Source organism: Microtus ochrogaster, chromosome 4 (assembly GCF_000317375.1).
Source record: "Microtus ochrogaster isolate Prairie Vole_2 chromosome 4, MicOch1.0, whole genome shotgun sequence".
Taxonomy (NCBI): domain Eukaryota; kingdom Metazoa; phylum Chordata; class Mammalia; order Rodentia; family Cricetidae; genus Microtus; species Microtus ochrogaster.
In genome coordinates, this window is record NC_022011.1 from 42561935 (window position 1) to 42585560 (window position 23626).

Here is a 23626-nt window from a genome sequence, read left to right on the forward strand (position 1 = left end):
CCGCCGCCTCCGCCTCCGCTAGCGCCGGCGAGGGCGCCGCTTCCGCCCGCCGCTGTCTTCAGTCTCCGCCGCGGCGGAAGCCAGAGTCGGACGCCGGTCCGCGTCCCCTCAGTCGCGGGCCTCGCCGGGCCGGGCCGCCCCCTCCCGCGCGGGCGGGGAGCGCGCGGCCGCCTCCCCCTCCCCCTCCCCCTCTTTCTTCTCCTCTCTCGCCGCCGCCGCCGCCGCCTCAGCCTTCGCCTCCGTCGCCGCCGCCCGCTCCCGCCCGCGCGCGGCGGGATGGACGATCAATCCAGGATGCTGCAGACTCTGGCCGGGGTGAACCTAGCCGGCCACTCGGTCCAGGGGGGCATGGCTCTGCCGCCTCCCCCTCACGGCCACGAAGGGGCGGACGGCGACGGCAGGAAGCAGGACATCGGCGACATCCTCCACCAGATCATGACCATCACGGACCAGAGCTTGGACGAGGCGCAAGCAAAGTTGGTGTCGTCTCATTAAGCATCTTTTGTGTGTTTACGGGAGCCGGGCTCGGGTCCCGGGTGGCTCCCTGGACCGGGGCCCCAGTGGCGGGCGGGAACTTTCTCCGCCTGCCCGGGCCTGCCGGGCATTCGCCGTGTCCCCCATCGCGCGGGCAAAGTTGCTCTCCCTGCTCGGGACAGCCTCGGTCCGTGCTTCTTCCGTGCTCTGCTGCCCGGCCCCCTCCTCGGATTTAAACCTCCCGCCCGCACTTCTTTGCGCTCCGCGTCCCAGCCGGGTCCGGGCCGTGCCGCAGAAAAGTGCAACTTTCTCCGCCTGCCCAGACTCACGGCGTCCACTCCGCTCGCTCGGATTTGGGGTGACCGGCTGCTCCCCCGCAGGTCCCCGAGCAGAGCGCCAAGTTCTCTAGGAGGGAGGGCCGCTTTGCAAACTTTGCGGAGCTGTCAACCGCCGATTAGCTGGTGGCGGCCGGCCTCCGCGCCCGCTCCCCTCTCGTAGCTCGGGCATGGGGTTCCCCTCCGTGTCGGTCTGGTCCCTGGGGTCCCCGCCGCAGACCCCGGAGCGGAGCCACCAACACTGGCCGTCCCTGCGTTCGCCGAGGCTGCTGTCGGCCCAGCAGATGGGTCGCGCTGCTTTCGGGCTGGAGCTCTCACCGCTAGAGCTTGCCTCCAATCGCGAACTAGTCAACTTGAGTTTTTGTTGACTTCCCGTGGTTCCAAAGAGCTTTCCCACACCGGGGCCCGGTTTTAAATCTTGGGTCTAACTTAGGAAGGCGCCATATTATTCCAATAGGTGATGCTAATACCTATGTGTTTTGCTATTTTTTGTTTGTTTCTTTTAGGAAACATGCTCTGAACTGTCACAGAATGAAACCGGCGCTCTTCAGCGTCTTGTGTGAGATCAAAGAGAAAACAGGTAAGACTTCTGCCCGCAGTGGGCCTGGAGACCCCCGAAGTGGGGTCAGATCTACTCCTTCGACTCTCCAGTTGAGAGCTGCTGCTTTTGGGCACCGCCATCTTTGATCATTCTCTGCTTCCCACCTCCAGATCTTGAGAAAAAACAGCAATAAATCTGGAGTTTATTTCTCAATTCTGCTTTGGTGCAAAATGAAGTGTGCGCGCGAATGGGGCTGGGTCACAAGTCCTTATCGGCAGCCCCTGAGTGCAGTCAGAGAGGGGGCTCTAGCCAGCTGCCCTCGCCTATCTCTTTTTGCCTTGTTTGTGTAGCAGTTTTTAAAAGGAGCAATGGGAGACTGCCAGGGACCAGGTGCCCCGGAGAGGCATCACCAGAACTTTGTTTTACTTAAGCAGCTTTAAGCTTTGGTTCTACTGGTAGAAGACACAACTGAACAAACCTCAGTAGCACATCAGATTTAGGGTTTTAGTCGGAGAGATTACTTTTTAAGAATCCAGGAAGGAAAATGATGTGCTTAGGCATATACAATGTATCACACCTATTAGTACTTATATTAAATTCTCTATCTTGCAACTGTAACACTTGTAACTGTTGCAATATATATAAAGAAAAATGTCCACAGATGCAGATGAAACAATTTTGATGTTCAAGGCAGGAGTAGATGAGATGATAGGTTTAGATGATAGGTTTTGCAGACATGCTGGAATGAAAATTGCAGATACATTATTAGGGAATTTTTTTGCAGTTCATTTTAGTTTAACTTTCTTGTCAGACTTTTTCTATTTAAGGTATTTTTGCTTTTGACTTAATGGTAAAGCTGAAGTGGAAGTACGGATATAATTCACATGCTTTAGTTTGCATTTAGCTATCTTTCCTGTATATGGCAAGCAACTCCCTTCATCAAGCTTTACTATTGATTATTTATTGTTGTATGTGTTGGGTGTATTGCTTTTTAAAGTTGCCCTTTTGTAAGTTAAGGGAAAGAAGAAACAGTCAAGTCCAGTATTTTGTATTTATAACTGATTCTGTTTTAATGGTTAAATGTTTGACTCTGTTTAAATTGAGTTTACAAATAAAATAGCACACTGCCTAGAATTGTTAGGCTGGTAGTTGAGTTATACTCTGTTTAAACAGGTACTGTTCATATTTCTAAAAGTAATGCAGAGAAGATGATGGTTCTCTTAATGTATGTATGCTAAACTATAATTATTAGTAAATATTGAAAACCTTATTTGCTTTTCATTTATGCCATGGCTTTTTATGATAATTTCTTTGGTGATATACCTTACATTCAGAAAACCACAATCATTTTAAATTATTGACTTATTGTATGTTGATTTTTTAGCTACCTTTAGAGTACCTTGTGATTTAAGATGGTAGATGATTTAAAGATATCCAGCACTGAATCTTGAAGGCTTTTAATTTTGGAGAATAAAAGTATATAATTCTTAGTATATTATGTTGTTTAATTTCTGAGGGTTTTCTTGCTATCACTCCATTTTTGCTGACAGCTACACACTGGAATATTGACTATGTTGTGAATATTAAGATTGATTCATCTTTATATGATAAAGAGAGGGAATTAATACTCTAGCAAGAATCCCATTCTTATGATTTATGCTTATTTATTTATTTTTTTGCCTCTTTAAAGTTTTAGCCTAACTACACAGAACCACACAGCATTTTATGTTTGGATGCTTACTTATCAGCAGGAGGAATTCAATTAAGAAGTGTTAGTCTTCTAGTTGCTTATTTGCATAGGGCTTAGTTACAGCATTCTGAAAGGAAAGCTAGTCAACAGCATGTCAAAGGTGAGTTAAGAAAAAGAAACAAGTCTTTTCAGAGTCTGGGATGGTGGTCGGGGAGCTTTGGTAGCGCTATCGCTATTTAAGAAGCAGATAGGAGCAGACAAAAGAAATTTTTGTTATGAAAATTGTTTCTGGGGCTTTCAGTGATAACTTGTAAATTAGATCCTCTTTTTGTGCAATGGCCTGCGACCCAAGTTTGCAGGTTATCTCTTTTATGAAAAGCCAGCAACTGACAGAGCGAAGGCAGCTATCTGGGCTGAGGTATCCTCCTGCTAACCTCTCTGGGCTGAGAGGGATGGGATTTAAGTACTGGGTGATTGATGGGGGTGAAGCTCTCTTTCTCTTCTCCATTCTCCCCACTACCCACAGCTCTGCCTCATGGTCCCAAACCAGTTTTAAGAGACAGGATCGCTAGACTCAGAGGCCTCAACTTGAAATAAAACAGCTGTGTAGACTTTAGTGTTACCAAAGCAGAGAAAGCCGGGCAGCACATTCCAGGGCCTACCCCTGTCTGCTTCTGCAGCCCTGCTTTAGAGACATTATGAACTTAGAGAATAAGAGTTAGGGAATATACATTTGCTACTTAATACTTTTACTTTAAATCATATTATTAATTTATTATCATAACAGCTACAGAGCAATTACCTAGAGAAAGTTCATCCAGTCTTTTGTGACTATAAACCAGAACTATGTGATGACTCTATTCTGCATAATGGAGGGGAGGAGAGGACAAGTTGAGAACTAGAGGGGTGGGTAGGTGGGAACTGCCTCTTCAGTGGGTGATGTGATTTTGGTTGTCTTTTTCTTTTCTTTTAAAATAAGACAAAATCATTAAAAACAATTTCATGTATTGCTAGAACTGCCAGTAGATTTTTAGGTTTCTGACCAGGCAGTGAATACTGCCAGTTTCGATGCACACAGGGGACTTAGTTTGGAAAACACCTTATTTCCCCCCTACCAAATATGAAAAGGCATTCTTTTCCCCTTCTGACAGATAAATGGGCAATCTGCCACAATTATATTATTTTCTTGTTCAGAGGTAAGGAGCGTATACTTTTACTATAAGATGATTCTGTTTTTTTAAATGTATTTATTGTAAATTTTATCATACAGTTATTTTAGGGCAGAAGCATTTTTCATTGTTGACTTGTGACATTTATACATTTTAGAAGCAGCCAAAAAGTTACAGGCTTTAAAAATCAAGACATATAACTGTTTTAAACTATGGAAACAAGGAAAATAGCAGTTGATGGCTGGGATTTTCTTTAGGCTATGTGATCATGCATCGCTTCTTAAACATCTCTAATGCAGTGAGGCCTGCTCATCTCCATTCTTTTGTTAGTATATTTTTCCTACCTATTTTTGACTTCCTTAATCTTGACTATGAAGTGCTTCTTTTGTGAAGCAATGTATCTTCAAAAATCTGCATTTTTTTATATAAGACCTTTAATTATGAGAATTCAAATGAAGGAAACATTTTTTTCAAAGAAAAATTTTAATATATATTAATCTAGCAATTTAGTACATAAGCTGAATAATAGAATTGTATAAAGAGAGTGTATATTTTTAAAAACCAACATAACCTTTTCCTTTTATAATGCTAGGTTAAAATACACATTGTTGATAGCTGCCAACCAAACTCTGATTCATTACCACCACAAACCCTAAATAGTGTTCATTTACTAGTAATGTCTAATGGCAGACTGATGGTTTGCCAGATTTGTAGGCTTTGTGAGGCTTATAAGCAGGACTGACTTGGGAAGATCATAAAACTTAATGAACTTCTCTACTGCAGGAGGTGTCCGCAGGGGAAGAGAAAGGTCTGCTTGGCTGGTTGGGCTGCTTGAAGGATTTTTTATGTTTGAGAAGAAAATGACTATTAAACGCTATACTTTTAAAAGAATCCATCTTGAGAAAGTCATAAGAATTTTAGGCATCAGAACTAGGATAAGAATGTAGTTTGCACATGAGTTTTTGCACCCATTTAACATATGATAGATTAAACCTTTTATCTTTATTGCTACAAGTGTGAACAGCTTTCAGAGAACAGGGCAACACTCTTAGTTAACCCTTTCATTTAATTCTTCCTTACATTTTTAGTGTTTCATTTGCATCTTTTTCTGGCCTGTTCTTTTTTAAGACTTTCATGTAAACATTTGCTACATTTTTTTTTATTAAACAGCATTGTGTTATTCATTTAATTTTCAATATATAAAAATCAGATCAACCATCAAATAAACATTTAGCAAAGAAATAAGAAAATTGTTATTTTGAGTCTCAGTCGTTCTGTATTTACTGTATATTTTGTTGATCTTGCACTATATCCAGTATAATTAATATTTGCTCCAAAGTTTTGGAAACAAGTGCATTATTACACATATATATTATAGCATTTCTATTTCAGTGAGACTGTTTTCCAGCTTCTAAGAGTTTTTTATTATGGACCACAACAACTCTTTCTCTCTCTTACTTTATATATTATACACACATATAAACAATATATATTTGTGTGCATATATATGTATGTGTGTGTGTGTGTATGTATTATGTGTAGAAAGAAGAGAACTTTGCTTACCTTCAACAGTGGCAACGATTGGCCAATCTTGTTTTCTTTGTTACTCCTACCATCCTAAAATTTTTGCGATTCAAATAGTAATGGCCTTTAGTAGTTCAAATTTTATATCAATTTTAGATAGACATTATGGTTTGTTTATGTTGGGAATACTGAATGATTAAACAGAAAAAATACAAAGTCAGTATATGTTATAAATGTCATAATATATTGCTTTATCAATATATTTCCCTAAAAGCCATTTTAGAATATTTTGACAATTTTTTCTCTATATAGATTTATATTGTTGACTGAAGATTTTGTAGGACGTTTTGAAGGCTGTAAAAGAATGACATATGTCTGACTTTTCTTCCTCCTCTTTCATTCTTAAACATTAATATACATAATCTGTTGGTAGGAAACCTGGAAAAATTGTCATTGCCAAGCTGTTTTAGAACTTTCTGGTCTGAAGTATCATGCAGATATACCTTTAAAATGGGATGATATTTTTTAGCCTTTTTTTTCTTTTCAATAAAAATATATTGAAGCCTGTTGTCAATACTAACTTGATCTGTGCAAGTAAGTCTTTTGTGCCTTAGTTTTATTTTCAGTGAGCCTCATTATAGGTTTGTGTAGTTTTGACATTTTATTTGGGACTCTACCATGTTACTTTTATTAATTCACATAGCTTTTGATTATTCTAAATCAGAAATATATTATTCTTTTGGTAATGGAGACCCCAACTTGCCTCCAAAACATACAAATTCACCCATTTTTTATGACATAGAACTATGTTTTTTTATACTAATGATTTTCCTTTAATTAATTTTGTTTGTAGTTTTAGATTTTAGTTTATAAACTTTATAATGCAAAACAAGATTTTAGTTAACGTCTTATTTAGTTTATTTTTATTTTGGTAGTATATAGGAGCATGCTGTAGGATGAAATTATATTTTATGTAGTGGGTCTTTAAGAACTGAAACTGAATTTTCTGAACCACGTAAGTTATCACTTTGTTTTACATTGATACCACATTGTATTTATTCAAAATAAATACTTGACACGTCAGCACTAACATATCAAGTTAAATAAGTTTAGACTATTTTTTCCATATTCAAGTATATGTGAAGAATTTTTAGATATTTTTTATTTCAATATTGACACTATGAGAATAATGTTTTATTTGTTTTCTCAGCAGGCTTGTGCTTTAGCCCTTTATCAGTGTGATCAGCATGAGTGAGGTAGTAGCTGACAGAGACGCACATCTCCCTCTCATGCTGACCTTTCCCAAGTACCTGCTCTCCTGTTATTGACCATTTCAGAGGTGTGAAGAGACTCATTTGCATCGCAGCATATAGTAGAGTCTAAGTCAGTGGTGCTTTTAGTTCTGTTTGCCACGTTTTCTTTTCTTTACAAAGTTATAGAAGTTGGTGAAACAAATTGCTGTTGTAGCTAGGTAATAGTGCTATATTAGGGAATAAATTAAGAAGTAATGCTTGAGTGAGCACTGAGAAAAATATGCCATCTCTAATGCCTTCAGACACAGAACATATTAGAAAACAAATTTCAGTCTTAAAATCTTGATTTTAACGATGTTCTTTGTAAGCGGACTTTCAGTTAGAATCCCTTATTACCTTTTTAATAGACATGACCTAAACATAAAAGATGATTATAGTTTTTAGTGTAAAGTGTAGCTTGCTTGTGCATTGAATCTGAATAAAGTGTATTATCTAGTAAAGAAGTTGATTTGATAGAATGTGCTAAATTCAATAAGCATAGCATTTTTTTATTTACTCTCTACATAGTAACAATTACTACTGAAACAAAGTAATTATGGATAAACATACTATTTAAAGTTTTATATTTGCTTGCTTTCACCCTAAGTATTTTAAGAGTGATAAGGTGTTTTGAGTAGTAGCCCTTTTTGTGTGATCATATTAAGAGTTTTTGGTATACAGTGTACTCCTTTTAATGCAGATGCTTTCTCCTGATCTTTAAACCATTATTTAGGAGATGCCAACATATGTTAGTGCAAAATGATTTTGTTTTGTTTTGTTTTATGTGGTAAATCAGTTTTCAAAGCATATTTCATAGGCATCAGTATCCAGCAGGTGGCTTTTTACATTAAAAAAAATCATAAATTTTAAAATCCCATAAATTTTTATTTCAAATTCAAATTAACTGATTGAGAATGTCAACATTTCCACTGTCTCTATATTAACATTTATAATAGAACAAATGGTTGCATATAAGAATTATCTGCAGCATAATCTAAATTAAGATTCTAAACAGGCATTACAGATGCTGGTAACTTTGGCAATTATCATTTTGTTTGGTGAACAGTAGTAAAACAGTGTGCGGTAAAAGTGTTTAGAGAGAGAGGATAAATAAATTGAACAGTTTTGCAATGCAAAGTGGTTTGTGGTGTTTTTGAGGATTTCTTGGCTCTCTCTTAACTGCTATTGTGAGCCTGGAGCAGATTTCCCCATTGCTAATGCCCTAGAAGTATTAATTCACTTTGATATGCTAATTAGAGGGCATTATGCAAGAAATGAGATTAAGTGGCAGCATGAAGCCATTTGCCTGTCAGTAAATTGAGAGCTTTAGCATCGGGAGGAGCTTTGTGGGTTTTTTTTTTTTTTTTTGGTATGTGTTTTGTTTTTTCTACCCTCCCCACCCGAGTTTCTTTTGGTTTTGCATATAAATAAAATTGATTGAAGGCTCTAGAGAAGGTTCTGGAATATTGGACTTCCTCTCCCACCACAATTATTTAAATGTAATATGAAATTTTCGTTTTACATTCTGTTTGAAATTAAGAATTTGGTCATTTAGTTTCTTTTTCCTGAAATGACATTAGCAACATGGCTAGTGAATTGTTATCACTTACTTCTTTGTAAGTGTAAACATTGTGTCCAATGTCAGCACTAAACTGAATTTCACAAGAAAGTTTACTTGAGAGGGAAGAAAGTTGTTCAATTTGGCTTCAGGAGACTATGTTAAACGAGCTTTAAGATTCTGACTTGAATTCATAGAAGCTGAACCAATAAAATTAATTAGTGGTTAAACTTTGCCCTTTACAACATAACCTGTGGATTGTATTTTATTGTGTATTGACATGTAAGATTACCGTATTTGATTTTCATGTTGAAAATGAAATTTCTTACTTTATTCTGGTTTTACTGAATTGTGGCTAAAGTCAGTCATTTGAATTTTGCTCTATAAAGCTATTTTGTGATTTTCTGTTATTTTGTCAGAAAATGAATGCATGGACTAAAGGGGTTGGGACAGCGGAGGACAGAATAAGCCAAGGTCTCTTCAAACACGAGCATCTTCTTGCTTTGATGGAACCGCACACTGCTGACTAACTGCAGATCCCTGGGTTGGGTTAGATGGGACTGTTTGGGTGAGGAGTTTGTACTGGGACTTAGTCCTAGAGTCTGAATTCCATCATGTCTAGACCCAACCAGCCATGGCTTCCCAGAGCCATGTGGATTATTTAGTCACCACATCTGCTTTGCATGTACACTATGGGCTTGCATCTCCTTGGGTATGGGTGGGCATGTGATGCCTGCTAATGTTGCTGGGTGTCAGGAAGATAGATGCACACAGCCCTGAAGATGAGAACCTTTGGGCAGAGTCAGTCCTCTTGATATTTCTGGGGGATGAGGACTTAGTAAATAACACATTAGCTACTTTTTTTCCTTATGAAATACTTGGTTACTTTAGATTTTTGTCTCTTTTCAGACTCCTCATTAGTCTCTTGATTGCTTATAAGATTTTATTTTAAACATGTGAAGTTATTTCCTCTTGAAACAGGGAGAAAAAATGCTTTGAAATTTCATATTATTATTTAAACAAAAGACTTTTGACAAGCTTTCAGGTCACTAAGCCTTGTAAATAAAGCTTTTTGGAAGACTTTTAGGTACATGGCAGTTAATGGAGCAAGTCAATCACTGCATTTCAGAAAAGTTGAATTGGCAGCTTGATAAGTACATCTCCTTTACTATGCAGGTGTCCTCAGTGAGGGAGAAGTGACTTTGACAGTCTTATAACTTTGTTTTTCTTGCTTCCTCACCTCCCCTTAAAAAAAAAGAAAGAAAGAAAGAAAGAAACTACCGATGAAGGTAGTTGGAATTCATAGTCAGATATATCATTTTCAACTTGGAATGGGAACTAGCGCAGGAAATTGATTTTATATTTATTATGAAAGCAAGAACTCTGCCACCAACTGACAGCCGTCCATGTTTTAGTTTGTGATAATTGTCCACAGACATCACCCTGTAGTTGGTCCAGGTTATTTATAATGTTGATTGGAAGTGTTGGTCCATTAAAAGGTGTGGGTATAATGAACATCTTTAATTAAATCAGGAAAAATTGAAATATTTTGTTTTTCTTTTCTGCCAGATCTTGGGTGTAGGATTAACTGTCAGCCCTGCTAAGAACAAGCTACAATAGATTGTACAATGATTTCTCTGGCATCATGGATGTATTTATTACCATTTTTGAACAAATTATACTAACATGAAAAGTTGTGTTTGAAATGATTGTGTGCTAGAATAAGGCGATACATTACAGCAATGGTTGGGTTTATGGAGCTTTATGGAGAGGTTTTCTCAGAAATTATAGCACAGGGCTGTCACTATAAAACCCAGGGACACAGTTGGTAATAACATACAGGGAAGATAGTTTTAGGGTTTTCACTTGTTATTCAAATAAGTGAAAACCCTCCAGTTTTTCTTACTGTATTTCTTTGTTAGAATAGTGTTAAAAAAAGGAAGGAATCTTTTAACTGTGGGTGGGGTGTGGGTGTTGACTTGTCTGCGTGTGTTCCAGCTTGGCACTTGTTAGAGCCTTGGCACAGTGCTAGGGAAGGCCTCAGGAGCTCCCTGACATCTACGTCCACAACCTTTGGACTTTGATAAATGATGGACACTGAGCGCCTGAAAATGAAATGATGGGTCTGTGAATATAAATTATATTTTGTCAATGTATTGCATGAATTGATTTTGATTTACCTAGATTTGTGCCCCCCCCCCAGGTGCTGGGGGTGTTTCCCTGGGGTTCCACATGCTAAGCAACTGTCCAGCCATTGAGCTGTGTTCTTATTTACAATTTTGTTTTAGTGAAGATAGTAGTTCTACTTCAGTGTGATCAGGCCAACAATGTTGAGTTTTGACAGTAAATCAACTTCATCTTTTTCTTGCTGATTTTCTTATGTTTTTTTTATGATTGATTATTGTGTTAAATTTCTAATATTTTACAGAATATTGGCTTGATATTTAAAGTGATTTTTTCTAGAACCAAAATCAATCATGAGTACTTTGTTTTTCTCTGAAAATGAAGATTTTAAAGTATATATTTTGCTGTTACTCAGTGAGTGAATTATTTTAGAAATAAAAACATTTGTTTTTCTAAATACAAGAAAGTAGCTGTCAACCACTGTAGTGTGTAAAAGGCTGACTTGTTCCTGTAATGTTTTTCCTTCCATTGTAAATGTTAGACTGATGGCCAAACCATGGGGTTTCTGAATCTCTTTGTCCTTAGTTATAATTTTATAGAAAAGCAAGGCCTATCCCTTCAGAGGTTCTGTTTGTCTCATGTGGATAACAGTATAGATGGCTACCTCATTCCCATTCACTGACCACTGTGCATATGCCAGTCTATGTGCTGACTGATTTATGTACGTTTCCTCTAATAAGACAAGTTACATTCTGAAAATTAAATTATATATATATATGTATATATATATATGGAAAAATTCTATAGTACACATGACATGTTTTTTCTTAAACCTCAAACAACCACCAAACACATTTCACCTTACAGAGGAGAAAGGTTAACTACTCTACCACTGGCCCCATAGTGAGTGTCATCCCAGGTTTCTTCTGCTCCAGGAGTACAGGTGGAGCCTTCCTACTTGGGGACAGAAAGTGGTGGATATGGATATCCAAATGGCAAAACCTGAGCTTAAAAAATTTGTTCAGGGATGAAGTGACAGTGAGTGGCAGCAGAGCTTTGGTCAGCACCAGTGTAAATATTTGTAGACAACCATGTTCTACAGACTTCAGTCTAATGGCAAAAATCTGCCCTAAATGCCTCGGTAAATATATGCTGGAGAACAGAAGCCTATTCACGGAAGAAACAATTGACTTTCGCTTCTCTGTTGTCAAAGTGGCCCCTGGTGATAGTGCTGTGGTGGCTAGATAGAGCGAGCAGAATGGCTTCCTCCTGGCTGGTGGGCTGGCAGCGGCACTGGCACTGCCAAATGTACTTCCTATTTGTTGTGCAAGGGAATTGGAACAGTGAGGCATTTATCATATCATCCCCTGCTCCTCATGCGAGCAAAAAAGGAGAAGTTGTCAATGAAAGAAAAAGAACTGTAATCGCACATTTACATATGCTTCTAATTGTTGATTTGGGGATTTTCTATGAATATGGCTTTACAAAACAGATGCTGTTTAAGAAAAGGGGGAACATAATTTTGTGGGCAATGAATTAAGTGTTTTTGTGGCCCTCTCATCCGTAGCTAGGAGCAGTTTGTGGACCGCGTCTGTGAACGCGGCTCATAATTGTTTTTCACACATAAGTTATGCAAATGAGCTTTTATGGCAACTGGCATAACAATTAGCATCCTCCAGCAATATTTTAGCAGGTTAATTGCAAAATTTCTAAATTGTACATCTGACTTGTTAATTAGGCATGACAGAGGTGGTAAAATAGTTATCTTCAGGCAGTGGCAGCCAGGAGCTGCTTGAAATGCAAAGAGCAAGGATTGATTGGATTTGAGGGCTGCAATTGTGGGAGCAGGGCTGCTGTCAAGTGCCGCCTAGCAGCTCTGCTCCAGCCGCTGCCTCAGAACAAGACCTGGAGTTGCTGTAAGGATCCAGCCATTTACAAATCTACTTTATTTAACTCTGCAACTTTCTCATTCCCACCTATCTGAACTGCTTGTGCCGCACAGTTTGTTGTACATGGAGATCGTTGAAATGAGACAGCAACACAAAAGAAGATATTTTAGGGCCCTGGAAGTTTACTTTCTATTCTAACGTCCATGTCAGCACCTGTTAATAGTAATAATAATAAAAAGGGAAGCACAAACTCCCAACTTGTGTCTGATGTGAATTTGAGTTGCCCAGGCACCAAGTGTGATCATTTGCTTTGTGATAATTTAACTTTTAAACATCATTTCCTTTCATGCTTCATATGTTAGGGGAATACTATTTTGTTGTTTACTTATTTTTAATAAAGTCAGAGAGGAAGAGTGAAATACCAGAGCTACACACAGTAAACGGATTACTTTGTGGAATTTATAAAATGACTATATTCAGCATAGCATAGTATTCTTAGATTTTCTGTCAGTACAGAATTCTTCTGTCTGTAGTACGTTTGAAGTCATAAATTTTTTCTGGACTGTTTCGTGGTTTGAATGGTATAATTTGGTAAACATGAACATTAGTGAATGGAGTGTGATAACGTGTATCTGGTGCCACGATGAATCTTTGTATCTAAATTAGGCCAATTACTTTTTTCTGTGCATATAGTACATACAAGTATACCTCATATGACGTGAAGCATGTATGAAATCTGATGTCATCTTTGAATTCACATATATTTTCTTGATTAATCTAGATTGTGTTTAATGTTGAAATATTATATTTTCATTTAAAAAGTAAATGTTCTACATGTGCAGCTGTACTAATATTTTACATTTTCTTGTGACATGTGTATATGGGAAAGTGCCATTTATGATATGTTGTCATCAATAATTTTGTCACTGAGAATAAAAGGCCTTAAACTCATCCACCCACTGGACCATTTTATCATATTTATTTTAAGAGTTGAAATTAGTGAACAATTGGGCTCTTTATATGGAGGAGATGTGAAAATAACAACGTTTACCACGAATGAAGCACAACATTAGCATTTCAGTGCCAATAAATTATATTGTGGTAGTGTATTCTATAGATATCTAATAAATAGTTTCTGTTTTCCCCAGATTCTTTATGTGTTCTTTATTATGGCCTAATTTACAATAAGTGGTGATAGTAAACATTGGTTAACTTTTTAGACTAATTTATCACATTTGAAACTATTGTATTTTGAATAAGAGTAAAATGTTGTTCCAAATCATTACATTTACTGATTACATGCTCCCCGATTTTTATCCATTGCTGTATTCGGCAATTTAAGCAAGAGTTTACCACAGTAATGCTTCAGTGGATAATATTTGGAATAGAGTAACCATTTTAATGAGTTCATCGAGAGAGAGTCAGCAGGGAGCATTTCAGGTGTGTTACGGCTTTTGTCTTGTCAGGGTGCACATCTCTATACCATTAGAGGAACGGCCTCAGAGCCCTGCTCATCTCAGTTAGTAATGACTCCAACAACAGCAACAACAACAACAATAACCAGAGCCTCACCTTCTTAGTGAAGTCGAGGCAGCAAGACAGAAAGTACAGGCAGGTTGTGTGTTCCTAGGAAACTTGTTAAGTGAATACCATTTCTTTGGGTTAAATTTCCATCACATTTTTAACTGTCCCGATATTGATCACCCTACAGAGGAATGAGACTGAAGCCTGGTAGTTATTAGTATAAAGAGGGTCAGCTGCAGAGACGGTCCCGAGCAGAGGCTCTCATGGTAATGATGCTGCTATTTATAGATCCCCATTTCATTAGTTGCAGAGTTTCAAGGAAGAGATTTTCTCTAGGGGAAATGGATACTTGAAGTTCATTTTCTCCCTCACATTAAGGCAGGAACGTGAACAACCTTCAGTATAGGACTGCGATTATGGTATTTTTGTAGGAGCAGTTTATTCCCTAAATATATTTGCGGCAGTAAACGTACATTTGAAACATAATGTAGGGATTCAGGAATGCCGGCCGCTGTTCTGGTTGAGTGCTACATTGTGCACATTGCGCTTTATATCCTTGTCTTTTTTTTTTTCTTGTGAAAATTAAATTCAGAAATTGTGCAAAGCTGTGTATAATCACGATCGTCCCTTCCTTCAGAATGCTTTAGGGCCTAAGAAGGATGTGAGAGGTGCCAGTTAGCCCAAGATCCAGTCTACCCACAGTATGTATCTGTCCATATCTGTGATATAGGTAATCGTGCTTTCCTTCTGGAATTCTTGACATTTGAGTTATTTTTTTCCCTTTAAGAGAATATTTACTTAGCTAGTATTCACTTAATTAGAACTGACTGTTTAATGTTTTCTGGGCGGGTATTTATGGTATTTTCTTTGCTATATTTGCATTCCAGAAATTAAGTCCCCCTGCCATTATTCGGCGAGCCTTTCATACATTAGAATGATGAATTGAAAGTAGAAATGGGAAAAAGACTGCAATGCAATGAAAATTTAATCAGCGTCTTCTGCTGCTTTAATAAGGCAAATAATTCTTATTGGCCGCTGTGTTAAGGTTTCTAATATTTAATTCATAACAAACCTTGCATTATTCTGCAGTAGCATCGACAGCTCCACTTTGCTGCCTGCCAACAGGCAGCCATAAAAACCTAAAAGCAGATGTAAGTGTCTAAAACAAGGAGAATGATTAGATCTAAAGCAGTCAAAAATCAACAATATTGTGAAAGAATTTGATGGATCTCTGTATTTAGTGATGCAAAAATGATATTAATTAAGTTTTCTTGCACAGATTGTTTTTGACTTAGTAACCCTTTGTAAAGTGTGGTCTTTAAGCAAATGTCAATAGAGTGTTTGGCTATAATCTTCTTTAAATTGGACACAAACTGTGCTGATTCTACTGCAAGTATATCCGGTTTATATTCTTGTGTGTATGAATTCTTAGACAGTACTGTGCTGAAATGGAGCCAGTGGGATAAAATGTTGTATCTTCGGTTAGCCCAGTTTGAGGAGAGCAGTAGCTTTTGGAGCCTGTTTTTGTTTGGAATGCCTGTTAAAAATTTAGTCCTGGGATTAGAGGAGCGCATGCTTTCATTTCTGACCCCGACTCAGATGATTCTACAGTCACAGCACCGTCTTTCTGGATTACCATCGGGATTATCAGGGGCTTTTGTATGAGGTTGTGTTGGGCATTACGTCTGGACTTGCAGAATGAACAAAAAGATATTGTTACTGATTCCGTGAAAACAGTCTGAATCATTCAGAAAGATGTGGAGAAGAGTATTTCTATAGTGTGAAGCCAGAGAAAATGGCAACCTGCCAAAGCTAGGTGCAAGCTCTTGTTACATGGAAGGGTTGGGCCTGTTCTCATTTCTTCTTGAAATGGCTTAATTGGTGTCAGCACCCCAGGGATAAAGGCCTCTCACACTGAAATCCACACGATTCACCCTGTCTCTGCTCAGTGTAGGGAAACTGGTAACAACTGGTGGTGAATGAGGAGTGAACGGTGCCGTAACAATACTCGATGATGTTTGGGATGACAGAAATTAATACGCACTTGCTTGAAGAAAGCAGTGATTAATGGCAGTGAGCACGGGAACGCCGGTCCTCCTTTTACTCCACTTTGATGGGGATTGAAAAGCAAAAGACTGTTTTCATTCTCTGTAGAAAGCAGAGGTCACACAGAGCACATTATAGCAATTTTTCCTCTCTGTTTTTTTATTTCATAAATATTATGATAAGCATAGATTAGATGGATTTTTTATGAAAGCTTTAAAGGATATTTTATGTCATTTGAACATTGTTGTTTATTCATAAAGAAATCACACATTCTTCTCTTCCTGTGTTAGATCATTTCCCTTCACGTCAGAATAATTAGTATAACTAAGAATTAAAAAAGCACACAAGCACACAGTTGTGTTAATACTGCATACGGTGTTATCATAGGAATGAAAAGAGCCCAGTATCCTAGAGACTGCTAGGACAGGGTGGGACAAGAGTGCTACAGGGACTTTCACCGTTTTCCCTGCTCCTCCCCTGTTTTTCCTCAGTGAATGTCTGACGTAAATATATTTTGCAAGGTACTCGCACTTGTCAGCAGCTTTCTTAACCATTTGATAAAGATTCTTTATTCTACAAGAAAGCCTGAAATAACAGAACTGTACTTTGGATAATGAATTCTTCATCTGCGGAGAACTTTAAAACAAAGTACAGTGTTGGCATTTTTTTCTTTTGAGTGAGAAGGCTGATATATCTTTTGGATCCGACAGGAAGACATAAATTAATAGAGTTCTGGAGTTCAGTTTCTCATTAATAATCCATTTTGTCATGGTTCTTGGCATTGTCAGGCTAGTAGCTGGTTCATATCTTGCTGAGGGATAAAAGCAGATTCTGTCTTAAGGCACAGAGCAGGAATAAAGAGTTTATCGCCTTTGGGGGAACTACATGCTCTAAGAAAAACATTGTTTTGCAAAAAGTTTCAGTTTTTGCTTAGAAATACACTGCACATTTCCCTGGGTAAAGCTTTTAAGATTTGAAAATGGCTCTGAGAACCCTGGATTATTATGGTCTTACATCATTGCGTAGAGTTGCCTTTGCTGATGGTTTGCAGTGTTTTTCAGGGACAGTTTTGGTAAAGTTAATACTATTTTATATTTTATTTTTAGAACTCTATATATGATCCTATGATGGTTCAAAAGCAAACAGAAAAGTCACTATTCCTCTCTGTTGGTTGTCAAGATGGTCTGTGATCTCAGCCTGCGTGCTAGGCGTGGGACTGAAGGGGCTGTGCAGGCTGCAGTTTAGAATCCTCTGAATTGTTTGATAATTTGGTGATGCTAGGTTTACTTATTTATTTATTTTGAGTCAGGGTCTCACTATGTAGTCCTGCCTAGGCTGAAATTTACTGCATGGACCAGCCTGGCTTTAGATTCACAGAGATCCGCCTCTGCCCTCTGAATGCTGGGATCAAAGGTGTGTTTTTTTAAAAAAATATTTATTTATTTATTATGTATACAATATTCTGTCTGTGGTGCAGGCCAGAGGAGGGCACCAGACCTCATTACAGATGGTTGTGAGCCACCATGTGGTTGCTGGGAATTGAACTCAGGACCTTTGTAAGAGCAGGCAATGCTCTTAACCTCTGAGCCATCTCTCCAGCCCCCATCAAAGGTGTTTTTATAGAGGCTTCAGAAACACTAGGCATTAACACTGCGCTCGGTCACAAAATTTCTAAATGGCATCATTTAAACTTGCTTCTGTTTATGTTTTGAAGAATTTAGCTTATAAAGATGGACATACTAAACCCTTCCTAATACCCAAGGGTGTCATCCCAAGCTGTGTTAGTGCCGAGAAGCTAGCTGAGTGGAGGTGAGTGCAAGGGATACAAGTTATCTTGTCTTCTTGTGTTTCACAGTATTCTTTATCCTGTATCCTGTAAGTCTTCTGAAAAGGGATGCTTTAGAAATAGACAAGTGAAGAAAGTTTCATCTTTTTAAAACCAGGGTTTTATGATGCTGTTCTCAGCTAACCCTATTCTTTTTGTTTGTGTACTTCCAGGTATTACATGTGCAGTCTTAAGTGTTTACTGAGGTAGCCAGCGATGAGAGGGGGTTTGTCTGGGTTAGAGGATGGAGGAAAGAGTGGTACATGAGCTAATGGAAAGAATAGGAGAGTTCTCACTTACTCTACTTTGAGGGGCTTGTTCTTGTCAATAATTGGTAAATCTTGATGTTTTCTGAGTCATTAACATTCATAATTAGATAAAATTGGCTTAAATTAATACTTATAAGTAGTATGCTATAAAGATTCATTTAGGTATAGAGGGCTTTTTTTTTTCTTTTTCACTCTCATTCTCTAAGGAACTAAGGATTTAGAAGCTAAGGTCTTTTTATTTTCTTTCTTTCTCTCTCTCTCTCTCTCTCTCTCTCTCTCTCTCTCTCTCTCTCTCTCTGTACACACACACACACACACACACACTGCTGAACACATTGAATCTGTACTGTAATTTTCTAATTCTTTGTGCTGGCTGGTTTTTGTCAACTTGATACAAAACTAGATGTACCTGGGAAAGGGGATTCTTAATTGAGAAAATGACTCCATAATACTAGTATGTAGGCTAGTCTGTGAGGCATTTTCTTGATTTGACTGATGTGGGAGGGCCCAGCCCAATGAGGACAGTGCCACCCCTGGGTAGGTAGTACTGGGTGCATAAGAAAGCCAGTTAAGCAAGTTGGTAAGTAGTGTTTGTCCATGGCTTCTGCTTTAGTTCCTGCCTTGATTTCTTGCCTTAACTTTCTCAGTGATGGACTGTTACCTAGAAGTGAAGCAGAAATCAACGCTTTCCTCTCCAGGCTGCCTTTGGTCCATGGTGTTTCATCACAGCAGTAGAAATCCTAAGTAAGACATCTTTCATTTAGAAATATATCTTATTTTTATCAACCACAGTAAATATGGGAAGACTGCCAAAGTTGCTTACCTATCTCTTAAATAATTTGTATGTAAATTATCTATCTATCTATCTATCTATCTATCTATCTATCTATCTATCTATCTATCTATCTATCTATCTATCTATCTATGGTTTTTCGAGACAGGGTTTCTCTGTGTTGCCCTGGCTGTGTTGGAACTTGCACTACAGACCAGGCTGGCCTCAAACTCACAGAGATCTGCCTGCCTCTGCCTCCCAAGTGCTGGGATTAAAGGCGTGTGTCACCACCACCCAGTATATAAACTATAAAAGTAATTTATATATAACTGTTGCCATTGTTGTTGTTGTTATTATTATTATTATTAGAGACAGAGTTTCTCTATAGCTTTGGAGCCTGTCCTTGAAATAGCTCTTGTAGACCAGGCTGGTCTCGAACTCAAAGATCCACCTACCTTACCCTCCTGAGTGGTGGGATTAAAGGTGTGCACCACCACCACCTGGCTGCCATTATTATTATTAGTGGTAATATTCTAAAAGAAAAACTTCTGTGTTGAAAACTAGTAACAAACTTAATGGTGCTTTAATTTACCCTTTAAAGTTTTTGCTTTAAATCTAAGTATGATAAAGCAATATATTTCAGAGGTAGGCAAATTTATGTCCCCAAAAGGAAGTTTTGAATTATGATGTAAGACATGTTTCTCTGTAGAGTTGGAAGGGATATTTGTTTTAGTACATGATAATTAAATCTTGTTTTAAATAATAATGTATTTATTCTTATTTTATGCCCATTGGTGTTTGGCATGCATGTGTGTCTGTGTGAAGGTGTCACATCTTGGAATTATAGACAGTTGTCAGCTGCTATGTGGGTGCTGGGAACTGAACCTGGGTCCTCTGGTTCAATGCTCTTAACCACTGAGCCTTCTCTCCAGCCCCCAATAATGAATCTTAAAGAGTAGATTTTGACAAGAGACATTTTGCTGACATAGAGTATTTTGTTCATTTTGACTCTCAAATAAGTTCATCTGTCATAATGATTGATTTATATTCATTTTACACTGTACTGTTTTGTAGCTAAGTTTTCAATCTATAAACTGCAGAAATCTCTGTTTAAGTTAATGTTAAATTAAATAATTATCTTCAAAGGTGACTGATTGTTCAGGTTTGTGACTTATCAGGTGAAAGGCACAGGAAATCATGATCCTGCTTTGTTAGCTGTAACTGTTAGAGCAATTTGGAAGAGTTTGCCTGCCCCCCCCCCCAAGAAAACACTAAATATTTGTTCTCTAGAGCCATGGGGATGATGGATTTCTGAACGGCTGTTCTGAAGACCAGTGCGGGGACTAGAGTGTGTGGGGAGTGTAGGTGGTAATTACAGCAGCCTTGTGGTTTAGGGAGGGGTCAGTCTAGTCAGAACCGTTAGACTCATTGCCGAGGATTTTGCTTCATGGAAACTATTAAGATGAAATGATCACAACTATTTGGTGAATATTTTATTCCTTTTCCTTCTTAGTTGCTAAAAATGTAATTCAGATGTTCTTGGTTTTCTTCTTTGCTGTCATCAATAAATCTGCCCACCCTGACGGTCAGTGTCTGTATTTCTAGAAAAGTGTGTGCGCCGGGCGGTGGTGGCGCACGCCTTTAATCCCAGCACTCGGGAGGCAGAGGCAGGTGGATCTCTGTGAGTTCGAGGCCAGCCTGGTCTACAAGAGCTAGTGCCAGGACAGGCTCCAAAGCTACAGAGAAACCCTGTCTCGGAAAAAACTAAAAAAAAAAAAAAAGAAAAGTGTGTATACTTAGAAAGGTTTGAGTAGAATTTCAGGGAGCTAATAGACATCTAGAACATCATTAACAAATCTCTGGGCAGAGGCAGGCAGTGAGTTCGACGCCAGCCTGGTCTACAGAGCTAGTTCCGGAATATGCTCCGAAGCTACAGGGAAACCCTGTCTCGAAAAACCTACTAAACAAACAAACAAACAGAAAACCCAAATCTTTCCTGGAGACAAACACCGGATTTTAGGTTCTGCTTTCTGTTTTGTTCTTTTTTGACACAGTCTCATGTAGCCCAGGCTGACCTGGTCTTGAATGTGTACTACAGGTGAGCTTGAACTTCTGATTTTCCCGCCTCCACCTCCTGAAGGCTGAGGTTACTAGAGTGCTCCTACCCCAGGTGGGAGCTTTGATTTGGTGCTAGGGATGGAACCCAAGGCTCAATGCATGCTGGGCAAATATTGCTCAGTTACCTCCTTCCCTTTTCCCTTCTTCCCCTCCCCCACTTTCTTTCTCCTTCTTTACTCCCTCAGTTCCTCCCTTTCATTTTTTTTTTTTTAAATCGTTTGTCCCAATTTATAAAGCTCTCTTCTTGGACCTGCTAGATTTACTACCATCAAAGGTGTGCTCATCTTTATAGCACTAGTGATTTTTGAACCTAGTGAATATTTGACTGTATAGGGGAGAACTGAGAAAATGGAACTGAACCTGAGTGGGAAGAGCCGGCCGGCAGTGAGATCAAGGTGGAAGTAAGAGTGTGGGGTGAGGAGGAGATCTGAATTTGACTTGTTTAAGGACTCATTGGGCAGGGTTTTTTGTTTTATTTTGTTTTCTTATTGTTGTTGTTTGAATGAGGTTTTGCTATGTAGTCCTTCCCAGCCTAGAACTTGCTGTGTAGACCAGGAAGTTCTCACACTTTCAGAGATCCTCTTGCCTCTGCTTCTAGAATGCTGGAATTAAAGGGGTGTGCCACCATACCCACTTTCCAGCTACGTTGACTGGATAATAATGATGACAATGGTGGTGGTGGCGATGATGGTACTATCGGTTTCTGCCTGGTTACCAGAAGTTCCCTGGCAGTTTATCATATTGGCAACTCTTACGTTGCTTGGTGCTGTGGTGTACTGGTAAAAGTAAAATGCTGCGAATCCCTAAGTGGCTGCAGTTGGCAGCGGGCCATGAGACCACGCCACACGTCCCCGAAGTGGCGACAGGCAGCCGGCAGCAGGCAGTGAGTGGGTCCTGAGAGCAGCCAGTCCCAGGCAGGGATGTCACAGTTCCCCGAGTGGCTGCAGCAGGCCACGAGTCCCAGGCAGGGAGCCTTGTGGTGGATGAGAAACCTCGATGGGGAAGCCAGTCACGAGGAGATACAGATGGCATGAGACCACGCCACAGGTCTCTGAAGGTGGCTGGTCCCGGGCAGGGAGCCACGTGGTAGGCGAGAGACAGAGACATGGATAGGAGCGCCATGCAGAGTGAAGCTGGCTGTTTATTTAGTGGGTCATGGAGGGGAAAGGGGAGAAGGGGAGAAGAACAGAGAGAGAGAGAAAGAGAGAGAGAGAGAGAGAGAGAGAGAGAGAGAAACAAATTAAAATATTTTAGTTTCTTCATCCATTGCATACAAGCATAAATAACATTACAATTATCTGCTCATAATATGATATCCCAAATGTTCTTTTTTGAAACTAATAAAGCAAAAGAAGATCGCATGAAGAGTGGCATTGTTTACAGTTTTGCAATTTTCTTCATTGTCAGGCTTACTAGAGGATGGATAGATTTTCATTTCTACTTCTGTTGTCCGATCTTATACAGCTGATGGTCTCCCCACAGCCCTGGCTGGCCTCGATGTGGCAATCTGCCTCTGCTTCTGAAGTTCTGGGATTATAGGCACTTGATACTCCCTGACTAATTCGCACTTTGTTCCTTCTACCTGTGTAGGACTGTCACATCATGTCTTAAGCATCTGAAAAACATTACTAATTCATTATACCTTATCAAAAAATTATATTTGTCAGTATTATCACAAAATTTACAAAATTATCACAAAATTTAAAAACTTTATTTCATTGTTGGGGGTAAAATTCAGGGCCTCATGCATATATGTGCATCAGGCATCTTCTCTACCACTTAGTGACACCCTGAGACACCTAACAAAAACTTTTAAGAGTTAAAAATCTGTCACACGGTGATGGGTGTTTCAAAAATCTAATATTTGCTTGAAATTTTGTGTTTTGTCATTGCCATTCAATTTTTTCAGGTAAGCCTGATACTTTTTTGAAAAAATTGTCTTCCTAAATCTCTAAGCCTTAGTCTCCACAGTCTGTCAGCCATTCTTTCTGAGTGAGTGATTTGAGCTCAAAACTCACAGGTATGCTTGTGCCTTTGTAGGACTTTGGAAAGTCCCAGAATATTAGACATTTACTCAAGTCATAGTTGATAATTGTTAGTTTCATCAAGGTCATTCTGAAGGGGTCAAGTTGCCCCTCTACCCCCTGGTTTAAATTGTAAAGCTAGTGACACAGACTTCGGTCACTGTTAGTGGAGTGTGGTGCTTTGCCTTGTGCTAAGGCACCAACTATTCTGTCCATTTTTGCTTTGTGCCTCATCAATGGAAATATCAACACAGTGACAAAAAGGCTACTACTGTCTTAGGTCTGTGGACCACCTTTGAGCACTGGGAGTGTATGTGAGGTGAGATACATTTAGAATTTGCTCTGAGTTCTTCATAGTCTTTCTTCCTTCCTTCCTTCCTTCCTTCCTTCCTTCCTTCCTTCCTTCCTTCCTTCCTTCCTTCCTTCCTTTCTTTCTTTCTTTCTTTCTTTCT

At 39.1% G+C, this 23626-nt stretch overlaps 1 protein-coding gene across 2 annotated transcripts in view; it reads left to right on the forward strand.

Annotated features, from left to right (window-relative positions):
* Positions 1-205: 205 nt before the first annotated feature.
* Pbx3 (PBX homeobox 3) overlaps positions 206-23626 on the forward strand; it is a 188248-nt gene continuing 164827 nt past the window's right edge. For both annotated transcript variants that reach the window (XM_026778707.1, XM_026778708.1), the window contains exons 1-2: positions 206-476; positions 1316-1389. In XM_026778707.1, the coding sequence (XP_026634508.1) occupies positions 277-476; positions 1316-1389 (274 nt within the window). In that variant the 5' untranslated portion in view covers positions 206-276. The remainder of the gene's footprint in view (positions 477-1315; positions 1390-23626) is intronic.